At 34.8% G+C, this 17,820-nt stretch overlaps 1 protein-coding gene across 4 annotated transcripts in view; it reads left to right on the top strand.

Annotated features, from left to right (window-relative positions):
* Nucleotides 1-17,820, top strand: part of TNFRSF19 (TNF receptor superfamily member 19) — a 59,371-nt gene that overhangs the window by 23,610 nt on the left and 17,941 nt on the right. For all 4 annotated transcript variants that reach the window (XM_027713686.2, XM_027713685.2, XM_039378654.1 and 1 more), the window contains 2 exons: nucleotides 339-517; nucleotides 3,113-3,198. In XM_027713686.2, coding sequence (XP_027569487.1) covers nucleotides 339-517; nucleotides 3,113-3,198 — 265 coding nt within the window. The remainder of the gene's footprint in view (nucleotides 1-338; nucleotides 518-3,112; nucleotides 3,199-17,820) is intronic.

Below are 17,820 nucleotides of genomic sequence, written 5' to 3'. Positions count from 1 at the left end.
CTGCACTTTCACATGACTGACCTAATTAAAAAACAGACAGCTCAATAATTCTACTATAAGCTAGTAATAATGAAACTGTGGGAGTCCTTGAAGCCCTTTATCATTCAAATACACAGTGGTTTCATGAATAAAGTGGATGACTAAGTATTACTTATAGAAGTAAGGGAGATTATTAGCAGTGGAAAACACATTTGAACTTGCTGAAAGGATGGCTTTTGTCTCAAGAAAGACCTACTCTCAGTAATAATTACACTAGGTCTTCATTTTATCCCAGCATTTTCTTCTTGTTCAGGCTTTCTGTGACTGAATAGCTTGCTATTGCTTGTTAATCCCTACAGGAATGCGGCTTTGGATATGGGGAGGATGCACAGTGCATGACATGCAGGCCAAACAGATTCAAGGAAGACTGGGGCTTTCAGAAGTGCAAGCCTTGTCTGGATTGTGCATTAGTTAACCGGTTTCAGAAGGCCAACTGTTCTGCCACCAGCAATGCACTATGTGGAGAGTGTTTACCAGGGTAAGCCCATTTCTGAAGATGAGACTTGAACAACTTCAAAACTAATTTGCATTAAAATTGCTTGTTCATGTTTTCCGGACAAGTGATTGTATCCTTTGTGTACCTGTGAAGGTCCTAGGTTCTAATCTTGGCCTTGCCAACAATTTACTGTATTATCTGAGCACTTAATTTCAGAATTGCAATCTTAATTATCTCATCCATAAAAATGGTTGGATAATTACCTACTTGGTCTATGAGAGTATTGTCTATACAGCATCCAAGCAAAAGACATCAAAACATTGTGTTACTGGTGTCTTACTTCATTGTTATAAAGAATTATATATTTGTAAACATACACAATTACTTTCTTGAAAACTGATCACATTATTTACTTGGGTTTTTTCCCCTCCTTAGGTCAATGCTTAATAATTCTCATGCACAAATGTTCTTAGGTCAAAAGCAGTGGCTGTGGTTTATGTGCCTGAATTTCCTTCACCATGTTGATAGATTCGTAGAGCATGATCCTGGCTGAATTTGTTGTCCAGTCATCCCAGATCTCTGTTGCTAATCTTCTCTGTTTGTAGTATTATATTTTAAGATCTCTAAAAGGCTATTCTTTACATTGTGGCCAAGTTCTGATATTACAAAGCCCTGCCATGAATTTGTAAAAAGGGCATTTCTGATGCTTTTGTGAACTATTGGCTGGTCGTTTAATTGATGGGAGTAGTTTATGAGAACTGATTTGCAATGATAACAGCCTTTGTATTTTCAGGGTATATATTTCAGACATGCTTAAAAGTTCATATTTTGTTTCATGTATATATCTCAGCTGTTTTATTTAATTATTTATTAAATACTAGCTATCAAATATCTGAGCAGTGTTGAAGCTCCTTCTGTTATTCTTTCTTAAGCCAGAAGTGAGGTCTTTTCGTTTAAAAACACTTAGTAATGCTTTGGTAACTAATGTTAGTTTAAGTCACTGTATAAGAAGGTGCAGCCCCAGGCATTAGATGTTACTCACAACCACTTTTGATACTACTTGCAGCCACATGATGGATTGATTTATGCTTTTATTGCATATTAATATACATGTATGGTAGGGCTTACTTGGCTGTCAGCAGGGAGAAGATTTTCTTCTTTTGTAAACAATGTAAGATAAATTTTGGAAGATGAGAAAGGAACAAAAAAAAGCCACAGTAAAACATGAATTAAGGGCAAATCTAAACTGCAGGACCTGGGAATACTTCTCAGTATTCTAGTCTAGAATGCATTCTAGATATGTGTGTTGAATGTGTATTAAAATGAGAGCTGTTTCCACAACCTGCATTTACTTGCAGCAAAGTTGGAAACATGAGGAGGGAGAGAGTCATTCATGGCAAGGGTAGTCACAGGTCATTTAGTCTGGACATTTTGGGTAACAGAAGTGTAGAACACACCACCACTCATCCTTCAGTTTAGATGCTGCCTAAGCGAATGGAAGACAGAGCTAGCCAAACCAAATGGTGTAGCTAATGTTTTACCTCTCACCAATCATATTTATTTCTGGTTTGCATGGGTTTTCAACATGCCATTCCCTATTGTTCACTTTCAGAACACTACAAGTGAGCATGTCAGCTAAAAACAAATACTAACACATTTCATTCAGAGCAAAAGACCTTCAGTCTTGCAGCCTATGGATCTGTTTCTGTTCACGTTGTTAAAGCATGGGTTTCTTGAGCAGTTGGAAAGCTGTTTGCTTTAGCTGATACAGACTTCATACTTTAATGGCATTTGCAATGTTAGTAATATAACATCACTAGAGTTTGAGTTAGTACCTTTTATTTAATGTGCCACTGTCTCTACAGAAACAATTTATGTACTTATCTTGAACAGACCACAGCTGCTGATTCTGCCTTAGTACTAGTGACTGGTTGAAAGACAGACAGACCTACTCTAGATAAGTTCTTTAGAGGATTTCATACATACAGGTTTGAAGTATCACACTCTTTTAAGTTTTGTTTTTTATTTGCTGCTACTCTTGTTCCCTGCTTTAGGAGTGTAGGGTTTTGCCAATCACTGTAGTCAGTAAGCTCTTCAGACATAAACTCAGTAATAAAGTTCTTTATTCTTTAGAATAAAATGTCGCTGATATTTGGTCCATTATATGTTGCTAATGGTGATAATTACCTTATAATATCTTGTTTATTTTTGGATAATTATATAGATTAAACAGTTGCCTTTTATTTTTAGATATGTAAGTAAGCTTTCATAAGGTAAGTTTCTTCATACATGTCATGTATGTTGTAGTCTATGTGGAAAACCGGATATTGATTTCTGTCTGAAATCTCCAAAGATGTTTATTTCTTCTGTAAACATAAGATTATAGTTACTATGCATTTGGACTAACAGAGTTAGATTTTTCCTGAGTTTACTTTAGATCTGCTGTTGCACTATTAATTAGTACCTACTGTATTTTGTTTACTTTTATTTTCTTCTATTTCCTAATAATTTGCACAGATTGACAAAATTTGCAAGTATAGAAGATTTTGTTAAAACACCTGATTAATTTTGTGTGGAAAAAATAACTGCTTTTGATTAACTGTTTTTTGGTTTTTTTCTTATTCTTTTGTCTTCTAGATTTTATAGGAAGACTAAGCTTGGAGGCTTTCAAGACATGGAGTGTGTTCCTTGTGGTGATCCTCCTCCTCCCTATGAGCCTCACTGTAAGTGGTGGTTTTGCTTTAGAGTGTTTTCTCTTTTAACTTCAAAGCTTGGGAAAGAAAATGACGGTCACAGTTATGAATTCTTTTAAAAATTCATTTTTTGTTAGGAAATGGTTTTGTTAAAACATTTCAACAGATCCAATACTATCATTGAGAAGTTCCCTGAAATGACCAGTCACTTGTGGAATAAACTTTTCTGTCATACCCCACGTTCAGGGAGTCTTGATTCCACTTCTGATGTTGTCATATTAATTTTTTAATTTCTGTTTTAATGCCAAAAGAAAGGCAATTGTCCTGGACCATCTGCCTACTATCAGGTAGGCCTCAACAACTATGAGTCCTTTCCTGAACACCCCAGAAGGGTAATTTGTTGGTATCTTTAAAATTAACCTTTCTACCAAGGTTACAATGAGAGAGAACAATATAGATAAATATCTTTATACTGCTATATACCTGAAGAAGTAATTGGCTTCTCTATCTGTTTTTTGCCAATGAGAGAATTAGAATCTCTTCAAAGGTGAGAACTTCTTTATTCTGCAACAGGAGCCTTGTTGCTACTTCTCCTAAGACTGTCGATGTCTACATCCCATCAAGTGTATAATTCAATGAAAAGAGTGACTTGTACTTTTTGCATTTATTACTGTCTATAATATGAAAAATAAATATGATTCAACATAATCACGTGGAAAACTTTGGCTTTACTTGTTTATTTCTGTAACTGAGAACTTATGTTTTAGGAGTTTCTTCCCCTATTTCAAACAGAAACAGTTGTTTATAGAAAGAATAAATTGTCATGTCCTTAAATACTTCATGCTACTTTAAAAAAGACACACTGTTTCTTATAAATATTATTTTTTTTAAATTGTGCAAAATTAAAATTGAACCAAGAATATAGAATGTGCGTTAAAATCATACTTTTTAATAGTTTTATATTGTATTAACTTCAATGAAATAAGGATTCTTCAGCATTTCATATATTGCTTAGTCTTTTTTGAATGAGCCAAATTTCCCTCTTTTGCTTCCATTCTAGTTTTAGTGCCTTTTGGGTGATAAACCTATAAACTCTGATTTTTCAGACAGAATCTTTAATAAAAATTAAATTATTCTGAATCTCAGGTATATAATGAAATCCTCTCAAACCCTAAGAGAAATTGACAGGAAACCACATGTATAAAAACTTGTACTATTAAAGATTGCAACATTCAAAACCAGTAAATCAGATTGCTGTAAAAAGACTAAGTCAAATAAGTTCCAGTGTTTTCAGCAGTAACTCCTGCCCATGTACAGCACAAGCCTTGAAATTAAATTAAAAAATGTTCAGCTATTTTTTAAGTGTAGACAACATGATATCTTAAAAATGTTTAGAAAGTATGTTCTTCCTATCAAACACTGTCAGGTTTGATGCCAAGAATGAAATCCTGATCTTGACTTACTGGAGCAAATCACTTCAAATTTGATGAGTTGCAGAAGGTATTTCTAGACAGACTTTGAACCCAAACAGACCATTTCATATATACATGTATTTTAATTCCTTCAGTTGGGCAAATTAGGTATTATCCCCTTCATCTGTTTTCATTCTTTTTATCTACAAATAAAGTTGGTGAAATCTACAGTGCAACAGTTTTTCGTCTTGTCTAGGATCTCTAATTAATAAATTCGTTTTATACATTTTTTTTCTCTTTTCTTGGTTGTTCCCTTCTTCTAAGAAAGTATGTTCTTCAAACATGAATTCTGCTCTCTGGCACAATCGAAGACAGGGAAGAAGAAATTACCTCCCTTATTATTCTGACTTGGCTGTAATTAGTGACTCATGTCTATTTCATATTTTTCAAAATCACAAATTATTATTTTTTAAAAGTGATGAAAGAACAGTTAGGAAGTCTTTTAAAATAACTCAGAATTGTTTAATTGATAGTGATTTGGCTTCTGTAATTGAGCCTAAGCTTGGATCCTAAACTGAACCATTAGGAAGCTATTACTAATTTTAATAGGCAACAGGCAACCCCATGGAGAAGAGTATTTTCTCTGGCGCGAGCTGCAGTGGTAAATCCAGATAAGAGACGGTTTTGTGCCCTACTCTCATGAATGTGACAAAACCATTGACTAAGTAGCAGAAGTGGTAACAGTGAAGTTGTGAGAATTGGCAAGTATTTCTAGCTTTTACAAGTTTGAAATCGTTAAAATGTTTGTTATTTGCATACTAACCACTTATTAAAATCCTAAATAACCGAAATCCTACCATGAAGTACAGTTACGATATGTCATTATGGTTTTCAGAAAGCTTTTTTTCAGGATTTGTGTATTGGTTTTCAGGCCTCTGACATAAGCTGCCTCAGTTTTGGAGAGTGTACATGCCTTTCTCAGAACAGCCTAGGAAGTTTTTTCTACAATAGAGCTAAGTGAACTGAAATCCTTTTGAGTTTTACTTAACATCAGATAGGGGAAAATTTAAGACCAAGACAAAAACATGATTCTGTAAGGAAGTATAAATAATGGTGTGCAAAGGCAAACCTTTCCCACCTAATGCTGAAAATGTTGGCAGTTTATTTCAATAATGAATATATTTTGATAGTTAAGACTGTGCTACTTGAAGTTAAATGGAGACAGATCATTAGTGTGTGGGACAAGTTCTCAATGATCAGAGAACTAAGTTCTAATTCTCTGCCTTTTTTATCCTTCTCTCTTTCCACTGCGAAACAGAAAGTCAAATATTAGTGCAGCTAACTCTTGTATTACAGATGAAAAGGAAAAGTTTAAATGTCCCATTTCAATGAATTAATTATCCTGCGAGGTGTGTGGCAATCTCTTGTTTGCTTTAAAACATTACCATGAAGGCACAAAAGCTCACAGCCCCTACCTGGACTACAGGTTCGTGTTAAAGCTGAGACATGGATTGAGTTCTTTCTAGTAGCAGTTGATTATTACCTGGTTAGCTATAAATCTAAATACTTGCTTTTATCTTCTTTCAGTAGACATTTTAAAACAGATCTGGTTTAAATATTTACTCATGAAGAAATGAGTTTGTGAATTGCTAGAGGCAAAGTTGAAAGGATTCTATAATGAACAAGTAAAGAGAGTATTAGAGGCCAGGAGAATTGTTATCACCTTTGTGTTAACTTTAAAGGGGACACAATGACTTATGTGTGTTTTTAGGATGTCAGAAAATGAAATACACAATGATATAGTTATATTTTAATTTACTTAGTTCAGGTAAACAAACCGTAAATACCAATCCTATGTACAGGGGCAGCGTCTAAACATTAGAAATGAAAGCATGTTTTTGAAATTACTATATATGTTCACTTTGTAAACAGAGGACATTTTTTTCTCCACTGAATGACAGAAAAGGATTCCTTTGAATTGGGAATTAGAGTGAAAACCCAGTCAATCAAAAATGTAATTTGTGGAATAGAGGGTACCATAGACTGTCCAAAAGTGGTGAAACAGTGATGTAGATATGGTTCAATGATTCTTTTTTCTTAGCACCAATTTATGTTTGCAGAGTTCACTCTTCTGTCTGCTCAGGCCAGTGTTGTGCTTTCTCAATGGTTATGCTTAAACTGTTAATGAAACTCTTAAGTAGAGTTTCATTAGATGGTGATTCTCTCTGATAGAAAAAGAATCAAAATAACGCCCTTTTAAAGGTTATTTTTAAATCTAATGAGTTTGTTAACCTCAGAACACTTGTGGTGGCACAAGTTAAGGAGAGATGAGGGAATAGTTCAAGTAAGGAGCAGAAGATTTTCCAAAAATTAGCATTGTTTTCTTAGAACAAGCAATATATTTTCAGCTAGTCTGTCTTAGCAAACAAACAAACAAACAAAAAACATTAGAAACCATACTCCTTATCATCTTTTGGCCATAAGAAGATGGCAGATTAAAACTAAAGTAATAGAATTTTTTATCAGGTTGGCTATGCCAGCTATTCTTACAAGTGGTTACTGTTGTATTGTTTAATTCAAAATGCAGAAAAGCACCAAAATCACAAGAATACTTTAGTCTCTGGACAGGCTTTCTACTAAACCGAAGAGCCTGTGACATTGAACTTTTCGAGATGTATTAAAAAAATAATTCCTAGAACTTCCTTTCTGGACCAATCTCCAGTCGGTGGTGTTCCCCTGTTATGTGCAAATTCAGTGTAGAATTTGACTGTACAAACAGTTAAATTGGAATAAATGGCGAGAATCAAGGAAGTGAAGAAATTAACACCTAGGCACCAAGAGAGCGTTTTATAGCCAAACTGCCACTTAAACAACAGACTTGTCCTTTTTCTTTTTTCTAATATAACTTTTTAAACCATAAAAAATTGCACAGGTTGTCCAGCCAGAATCATTCTTCCTTCTCCAGGACTACTGCTTGTCTTCATGACAGAGCAAAGAGCATGGGAAGCTGAGAGGGGACAGGATGGGGGAGGGATACCATTCTGTGAAGCTTGGGAAACTAGTTTCTACATGTTCCAGGAAATAAACACATTCTTTGCTTCAATGAAGCAGAAATGTTTTGTTGAATAAGTCACAACAGTGGAAATATCTGCAGTTTGATTGTAACATTATGTGTTTGAAATAACCCGCCACTTGGGTCCAAAGTTGCTGCTTTTTTGCCATGAACTGTATTTTCAGGTATTGATTTCAGTTTCAATTCTAAAGAGTATCTCAAACTAAAAAATGAACAGTTTTTTACTAAGATGAGGAATAGAAGTAAAGACTGTGGCTTGTTGAGACAAAATACATAAAGAAGATCATAGTAAAAACATTGCATTTTCATGTGAGGCATCCATATCTTACCTACTTTGATTTTGTTGAATTCCTTTGACACTTTGACTGCCTTCACTAAGATTGATCACAAAGCTCCCTTTACAGTTTTCTTCTGTAGATTTTTTATTTGTCAGTTTCTATATGGTTACAGTGTTGTTTTTTCTGAGAATTAAATATAAGTGTCCTAAACTGGAGCTGAGTCTCACTCTTCAAATCTACAGGGTATGTTGTTTCACTAATGAATGTTGCTATTTAAGGGATAAAATCTGGTGGTATTTCCTTCTTCCTGGTGGCAAAAGAAGCTAGTGTAGGAAAAGTTAGGATTGTGTATAAATCTACTTCTTTATATTTACAGGATTAGAATCTGTGACTGTGTAAACTTTCGTGTGAGTGTAATGGGTATTGGGGATATGCAAGGACTGTACTTCAGAACAAAGATAGAAAGCTAGAAATTGCAGTCTGCAGGGTTATAACATATATTGTTTTATAAGGGGGAGCTGGAAGCTTGCTGGCTACGTGTGTATTCTGTAAAATACTTTTACCAGTGGTAAAAGAGAAAAAAAAATCCCACTGTCTCAGCTTTGTTGGAGCTTTTTGTATTATTTCATTAAACAAAAATATAGCATTTTAACTTGAGAGTAATTTTTGGATGACATTCAATTCCACATTAGCTCCACTGTTTACATAGTGGAATTTTAATTTATTTGTATCACTTTCTTCTTTCTGTTTACAGAATTTTATGATTTGAAAGCTGTCAGACTCCAGATAATGTTTTTCTAGCAATTAAGTTTTTCTGTAATTTTTATTTGGTTGCTTTGTACAGTAAACTTTGTATTGCTAATGCAATGTGCATATGAGACAACTGGCAGCTGAAAGTATGTAACAAATGAAACTATTCTTAATTACTTTGTTCTATTCCGACATATATATATATGTCCATCTTATCTCAGTATTTGTTCTGATTTGGGGATACATCACAGCATCTCTCATAATCCTCTTTGCCATGTTGGACACTGTGATAGAAAGCAGCTGGAGTATTGTATAAACCTTTCACAGAAGTCATAAGGAGTGACAGCTAATTTAAGTACAGATAATAGCATCACGAGCTTGTAAATATCAATACTGTTTTATTACAGAGATGTTAGCTTCCCATTATTTCAACACTGAAATGTACACTTTTGTAAAAACGTAGTAAGTCAGTCTGATATTTTCCATATGTGACCTGATGGCAGAGTAACTTCAAGAAGTCTGAAACAAATTTGACTAGGTGCTTCAGTGAGATGAGAATTGCTATTAATGTCTTATAAAGTTTTATTCCTATTTTATTTCTTTCACTCATCATAGATCAAAGAGAGTTAACCTAGAAAACCTAAATGTTTTCAATTCCTTGTCCTTAATTATTGTGATGCTTCTGACCCATTGGGGGTCATGTATAACTTAGAGACAAACAGTTCCTTTTTTTCCTGTTCTGAATTTGCTTTACACGTTGGGTTCCCCTTTGAAAACAAAAAGTTGAAAACAAAGAGAGGACAGAATTTTCCTTATTTTAATAACAGAGATGTTGCCACTAGAATGAGTTATAGTAGTTCTGAAATGCTACTTAAAGGAGAAGAAATTTAGATTCATTGCATAGTTTAATCACGTTCTAAAAGTTTCCCAGCTTACTTTCACTAACTCTTTTTGCCTGTACCTCTCATTTCTATGCCTATATGTATAGAAGTACTTCATTATGTAGCTGATTATCACTACGTATGTATTACAGTTAGTAGACAGAACTGGTCAGAACTCCTTCCCTCATTTCTATCCACCATCCTCTCTACTCCTCTTAAAAAAAAAAGTTAACCCTATACAAACCAAAAACCACCACAATTTTTAAATTGTTAGACTCTTGTCCACTGTCTTGCACTATCCTTACATGTTTTGTACTATTCCGTTTGCTCTTTACAGAGGAAAATTTGTTTTATCAGAAAGATTGCTAATCACATCTAGCTTAATGCTGCAAAACTGTAGGTTTAAAGGCTGTTCCAATGAATTGATTCACTCACTAGTAACTCTAGAACAGAAGTACTCAATATAGCATGTCTGCTCTGTTATCATTTGAGTCTGTAGTAAAAGGGTAGTAAGCTGAACAACTTTATCAGTTCTAATGAGTGTTTGAAATTTCTTGATCTTCATTGAAAATCTTACAAAGACAGCAAACAGAGGTTCTTATTTTGTACCTAATACCTCAAATCTAACTTAGATTTCTTTGCACAAAGAAATATTTCATTGAGTGAGTTTCAAGTAACCCAATTCAAGCTACAAACTAAAAGAACTAGGCTAGTAGTGAATACTTCAGAAATATACTATAGTGTAGGTAGCATTAGCCTTATCAAGTATCTAGAGGTACATAAGGCTTAAATATCAAAATAGGCCAAGGATTCTGACTCAAAAATTGCATCACCAACTGTCCTGCTTGACAGCTACCTAACTGTGCAAACACTTAAAAGCCCAAGGGACCTACAACTATTCATTGTCTCCAGGAGCATTGCACTGATTCTGGGTCCCAGTGACTTGAACACATCAGAGCTTTAGTTTAGGCCAAAAGGTCTGTGGTTTACCCGCTTTCCCCTTAGTGCCATGGAAGGAAGTACATATGCATGGACATATGCATGCTCTTAATAGGTGTCTAATTGGAGAATACAGATCCCTCTGTCTATCACAGTTGATCCAAGAGGTAAGGGAATTGAAATTTAAGGAGGCAACTACAGTTTTTTCTATATCCTTCAGTGGTCATCTGAAGACTTTTGCAACACTGAACAGTTATATGCCCACCTGGCACTGAAACCATCAGGATCTACAAGCTAATCGGTCTGTCACCTGTCTCTGAACAATCTGTTCTGTGGTGTCTTCTGATGCCAAATTCGGCAGAGCAGGTTGAGATAATGTCTGGGAGTCCATTCTTTGGTAACTTCTTTGAGTCCAGAATTCTTCCCTTATCATGTATACTAACTGTGTGTTGGCTTCTTGCCCTAACTCTTGGATTATTACATCAGAAGTAAGTCCCCATCACAGGTAGGTTCCCATTACTGTGTGTGCTTAGCACTGCAGGGCCAGTGCCCATTTGCGATCCTAGTTTCATGCCTTCTCAAATTAATATGTCACAATACAGCTCAGTTGTTCTAAGGTATCTTGTTGAGATAATTACATTGTTCATAATTCTCACATTCAGACCGCAACCATGGTTAAGTAATAAATTCCAATTTAATACTCATAGCTTTTTAAAATGAGGGAAAAAGCATATCTGCTATCTTTGCTGTTTGGATATGCTGATGAAAGTATACCAGTCAGACTGTTGTTTTCTTGAATAGAAATTGTTCAAATAGTTAAGAATTTGAGTTCTATTTTTGAAGTAAAGCTCAAGCTACAAATTAATGAATTTCCATTGAAATTATTATCTGACTAATCAGCCAAACTTTCCTCTCTACTTCCTGCTTTATGTGTGTGAAGTACAGGTGACTGGGTCAGACTTTCTATTTCAATTATTCTACTCTTTAATCTCAAATAATGGGCAGTCCTTTATTTTGCTTGTTGCTACCTTTGTATTATTAGATGTGATGAGACTGACCAGCAAATCCTAAAGGACGTCTGTTGACAACATCCAGTGGAAATTTAAAAAACTGAATATGACTGTAAAGGCTGTGCAAATTTTAGCAAAAATGAATGCATATCAAAAAAAGGAAGAAAAATGTAAACAGGCAAAAAGTTTACCTCTGATCTTCTTTTTCTCTTTTTCTCTCTTGCCATAAAAAGTATGATCATTAGGAAGAAAGATATGCCATAGTTTTCTAGAGGTTGTTTTATGAGTAATGTGGTGAAACTTGGTAATTGTAAATTCAAGTGGAGCATCAGGAACAGAATCTAAAATACAATTTATTGAACTGAAAAGGTTTAATGTATTGCTTCATGCAATATAATGAGTAATCCTCTACCTCAGGGAATGGATCTGCACAAAAGAATTACTAAAAGACATTTTGCTCTATTAACTGGTATGTTTAGTCCCTTTTATTTCAGAAAAATATTTTCTTTTTGTCTTTCCTTGATTATATTCATATTTATACTTCTGAAATGAAAACAGTTTTGGTGTAAAAAGACAAAATATCCTTGAACTACAAATAAATATTTCTGTGGCATAGGCAAGACCAAGGTATAGTTCAGTAACAAAGGCAAAAAAAATTTGGATTTTAATGCATGTCTTGGTACTGTTTCTTTCTGGAGGCTTTACAGAAGTATGTGCTTTGAACACTCCTTTTCAGTGTGTCATTTTTCAAGCAAATTGTTAAACCTTTCCTTTTACTACATATGGTAATTACAGTATGTGACTTTTGACAAAATGTGGCTTGTTAGATTGATTTCACACAGGTTTCTGTAATTAAGGCTGTGTGAGATGGACTGTGACACATTCTTCTGGATCAAAATCTAGGTAAAAAGTTCCATGGGGAAGAGTTTTTTGTATGTGAAATCTATCTGATTGAGTTGGTACTTAATGGAAGAAAGAAGCCTAAACTGATAAACCAACAGTGAAAATTAACTATCTTTCAGTAAATAAACAATATTGTAACCTCACTTTCTCTTGGCAAAAATAAAGATTAGGTTTTTCTATGAGGATGTAAAAATAATACTCTTTCCTTTGATTCAAAAGCAATCACATATATATATTTTATGCAAAAGACTGTTGTTGCTACTAAGTGGTAAATAAGGAGATGGAATACACATTTTCATCTTAACATGCCAGTTAAGATGTTTGTACTTCATAAGGATATAGAGTTCACTGTCTCTCTGTTTTCTGACTCATGAAGATGACTACTTCAGTTGCTAGCCGACTAATGAAGGAATGCTGTAGCTCTTGCAACAGAGGAAAAATACCAAAGAAAAAACCCTAGTTCTTTCCTAGTCTTTTCCTGCTGTTACTTTGTGCAAGCTTGTGATGTAACTCAAGCTGGATGCTGCCATAAGGTTTTCTCTTCCAAAATTGGTGAGCTGGTGTCCCACACTTGTGCTTGCTGACTGACCCTCACAGACATTCCTGAGGTTGTAAGAGGCTATTGATAGCAAGTGCTTTCTTGCTGAGAGTCAAACATCTCTTGTCATTCTACATCCCTGTCATTGAAGTTCTAGATTCATCTGGATTGAGCTGAGTTGGTTTTGTTGATTGAACAGCTGTCAGAGCATTTGGTGGTTGTCATTTCCTTAATGCCTGCATCATACTAGTCTCTGGATCTGTAAAAGATCCTTCCTTCCTGGCAAGTTGAGCATTCTTTGGAGAGAAACTGCTTTTTCCTTCCTGGCCACAGAAGGCCGGATTTCTGAGAGCAGGAAATTTGACTTCCATTAACTATTACATATTTGAAGCGTGCTAAATGTTACCAGTGGCCCATAGGTGTGATTTTTTGCCTGCTAAAAAATAATTTCAGAATGTTAAATTTAAGTGTTGCAAACTTCTTAAGATAGATTATAAGATTAGAATTGTGGGGGTTTTAGGTTTTTTTCCTAGGTGAACAGAATGTATCCTATACTGTTGTCATTTATTATCCCTTTTTAATCCTTTTGATCATGATGACTAGTTTCTATTCATGCTGCTCAGACAAAGAGTTTTCTGATTCTACAAAACAAAATGAACTTCAGAGTGAGTAGCTGTAATGTAAATGGCTTCCATCATACAGGTGGAAATCATAGAATAAATTAGGAAATGTCTTTTTTCAACACTATTTGTTCATAATCCAGTAGAACTTTAAGTAAATCTTATGAAGTTGAGGTGATATTTGACCAAGTTGAATTGCACTGAAAGGCATTGGCTGTCTAGTTTCAGCATGAGAACTGCACATTACTTTTATATGTAATCTGTTTTTATCTACTAAAGCATATATTAATGTATTTCGGAGAGAACACAGTATTCCAGTGTAACTGTCTTTGAAAATAGATTCTTTATTGCTTGCTACAATATGGTGGAAAATGTATAGCTTAAATTGAAAGCAGAAATGTCAACTTGTGATTTTTAAAATAAATTGAATCAAACTTTGTTTATTTCATAAGTTCACATCACAAGCTCCTGCAGCTGATAATAGGAGTTCACATAAGCAGTGCCCATCTGGCATTCAGAAGGTTGTATCTAATCAGTAGCTGACAACATATAGGACATATTTTGTATCTTTGTTCTAACTCACAGTTGGCAACTCTATCTGCTAATCCCAGTGAAAGCTTCCGTTTGTAATACAAAACTACTTTTGAACTTGCATATCCTTCCCCACAGATGTCTGGAGCCTTGGAGATGTGTTTCTTTTCTGATTCCTGGTAAATCAGAGAATGAATTGTTGCATTAAGGGTGAAGTCAAGCAATGAATCCTCAAATATCCATTTTAAGACCATGCTTAATATAAGAAAAGAAAGCTGAGAGTGACCAAAAATAATTAATTTTGCACGTTTTTGTGTAGTAAAAATTCAGTGTAGAGCTCACTTCTTTATTAGGTTAAAAAAAATCCATAGTATAGAATGATGAAGTAATTGCAGTATTCACTTCTAGTTTGTTCATCCGGAATATGAACAAGCAATTTAGAAACATATTCAGTTTTGTTTCTTGTCACTGCTAAGTACAGTTAGAAAATGAAATTCTCAACTGCAGAGTATGAGAATTTCAATGTGTTTTTTCAAACCAGTTTACCATACTTTAGCTTCTAGTAGTAACTTGTGCAACCTTTCATCTTATGAGTCAATCCTATAATTAGTATCCTTCTTTGCCAGAGGCATACTGCATGTTTGTTTTAGGTACAGAATGTCTGCAAGAAATTTAACTTAATCATTACTTTTTAATGTAAGAGCTGGTTAGCTCAATTACACTAGATTAAAGTGAACTTGAAATTCCTGAGCTACAGAGAAGGGACTAATCTGTGACCTGTAGTGAATAAGTACTATTTCCTATGGTTTTTTCTTATATGTACTTACTAATGTGGGTAGCCCTTCAGCCCAGGCTTGCAGTGGCTATAAGCAATTATCTGCTTGTTGTATGAAGTGGATTTGCAAGGTTCTTATTTAACTTGCCCATTAGTTTGATCAAAATTATTCCAGGATTGCATGCATTGCAGTAAAGCTGCAAAACATCTTTTTCAGTAAGTTTTTAAGTTATTGTTTTTAGGGGTAATCTGAAAAAATTAAGCAGTGGTTACAGCTTTTCAATATTTTTTAAACATTTTCTAATTACAGAAGCATTCAACTATTTTAAATATATTAATTTAATAACATGCTTTTAAACTATGTTCAGACTGAAAATATTGGTTTATCTCTCATAATCACACAGCTAATTCTGGGAATGGTTGCGTTAGCACCACTTTAACAGCACTGAGTTTTGGTACCTACAGTATAAATTCATGCTGACTGCTTTGGGTTTGGATACAGAGGGTCTAAGCTGTGACTGGCATGTGAATATAAAATACTGCTAAACAAATGCAAAATATTGTGCAGGGCTTTTTATTCTACTTTGAGCTGGTAGATACTATTTGACTCAATGATCTTAGAGGTCTTTTCCAACCTTAAGGATTCTGTGATTCTGTGTTGCTTAGGCTGTGTTTCACTTAAATTTCTTGTTTTAAAGAAATACAGTAGGAAACAGGAAATCCATCTAGGCTCAAACTTTCCATACTGCTAACTATCTATTAAGAAAATCATTTTCAAGCAAAAGAACACTGAAATACCACACCAGAGGACTGGAATGCCTGAAGGACTGGAATATATTGGAAGTAGGATAAAATGCAATGCAAGAGTTGTGCACTAAGGACCTTAGCCGTAAGATTCATTATAAACCAACACCACACGAGCTGGAAGCAGCCTTATGGAAGAAGGACCTAGCGTACCTACTGATAACTTGTATCCTTCCAATTGTTGTCCTCTACTTTCCTCACCTTTAATTTTTTGAGTGATAGGCCTCACATGTTCTCACTCTTACTGGTTCACTTTGTGCTAAAGCAGTGCACTGCTAACCTCCTTTTTTTACAAAGAACGTGGAGAAATCTCACATGTTATTTTGGGCAGTGACATGTGCCTTTGAAGTATAGCCTGTCACTGTTTCCTAAAAAGATGAGCTCTTTGTTACAGCTTTCTTAACTAAAGGGTTGTGTCCACCAGTTTTAGTAAAGTTTCATTTAAGTCTAGTGGTATTGTTCTATGTGCATATTACTGAATGTAATTTATAGTTGCCCTATCTGCATGTGGAAATTTAGGATGGAATTAATGCACCCTAATTTGGGCATATAGAAGTTAATACTTAACCCTGAAGTTGTCAAACCAAACTCCCAATCAGTGGTGAGAATTAGGTACCTCAAGAGTTCAGACAAGCCAGATAAGGTAAGCTTCAATGACTAACACTAAGTAGTCTTTCAAGCCATTTCAGAGTAATTACTTCTCTGGAGATTTCTGTTTCTGGCTTTTAGAAAGAGAGCCTAGGGTGACTAGCTCTAACTTAGACCTTCAAACTTCTATAGTTAGGAGTTTCATTTAGATGCCAATGGAAACTGCAATTCGACATTGGATGATTGTGTCTGACTCCCTAAAACCTGCTCTTCATCTTATTTTTTTTAATTAATTTTAAAAAGGAAAATTACTTTTTAGAGTGTAGATACTTTTTTCACTCCTGCTATATAAATAGAAACACAAATAAAAATTTTATAAGACTGCTTTTCTTATTTTTTGAAGTGTCTCTTACAAACCAAAGCCCATATTGTAAGAAAACTTGCTAAAGTCAGAATATGCCAGAATTGAGGCCTGTAACCATAATGAAATTGCCTCATATATAGTTACTCTGATACAGGTTTTATTTACATTGTTTCATATTATTTCCCACTGGGCCTTTGTTCATTTAAAGCACAGGATAGGCTAAACCTATAATTCTATGTCTCACCTTATTTGCTACACTCTGTTTTTTATTCCACGGAGAAAGTGAGGTACTAATTACTTCTGGGCTTTTCTGTGGTTCTGCCACTGCAAAGCAGGTGTTACAAATTTTGTAGTTGTTATTGACTTTCATCTTTTCAATTAATGCTTAATGTCTGTTAACTGAAACAGAGAAAGTCAAAGGCGCCCAAACTCCTTCCTCCTACCAGAGTGGGATGCTGCCTCCTTGATTGTGGAAGTATCTAATGGCTACATCTATGAGCTGGTGATCTTAAGTTCACTCTGTATGCATTGGAGAAAAATGATCAAGGGAGGTGTTTAAAAGAAATCAGACTAATTACACCATAACAGAGCCTTTCTCCTACCCCTCTGCCCCCTTTCCGTCCCTCTAGAGAAAGTTCTGAGGTGACTCCCTCAGAAGCAGATGTTTGCTGTGGTCAGATGAATCTCACTAATAGAGCCTGACTTTTCAAAGATAACCTTTCAGAGTATCTTCTGTATTCTATGACTAATTCCCATTGACTTCTGTTAAAGAGGGGAGATGTTATGTTTGGATTACTTTGTTAAGTAATGTAACAAAGCAAGGATCTTGTGTGCAGCAACCTTTTATTCTGTATTACTTGACTTTATCCCCAAAGCTTTAAGTGGTGAATTAATAACTGCTGTTTATAAGCTGTTATTACTTCTGACGTCAAAGCTACAGCTTTTTCATTTGATATAGTTTGCATGTGCATGCTTACTGGTGCACAGGAGGTAACTTTCTCTACAGTAAATCATGACATTAATGACACTTGCAGTAGTACAATAAACTGGGGATACATGGCCAGCTTCTAAAGGTGTTAAGGCCATATGTTATAAAATTATGACAATTTATATTTAATCCCATGTATTTTAGATTACTTACCTAAAAACAGAGTTTTTAAAAGATGTTGAGGTTGCAAAGTTGAAC

The sequence above is a fragment of the Pipra filicauda genome, unplaced genomic scaffold (assembly GCF_003945595.2).
Source record: "Pipra filicauda isolate LSUMZ 115617 unplaced genomic scaffold, ASM394559v2 scaffold142_size1944046_pilon, whole genome shotgun sequence".
NCBI classification, from domain to species: Eukaryota; Metazoa; Chordata; class Aves; order Passeriformes; family Pipridae; genus Pipra; species Pipra filicauda.
The sequence above is the reverse complement of the archived record's forward strand: the minus strand, read 5'-3'. Positions and strand labels throughout refer to the sequence as shown.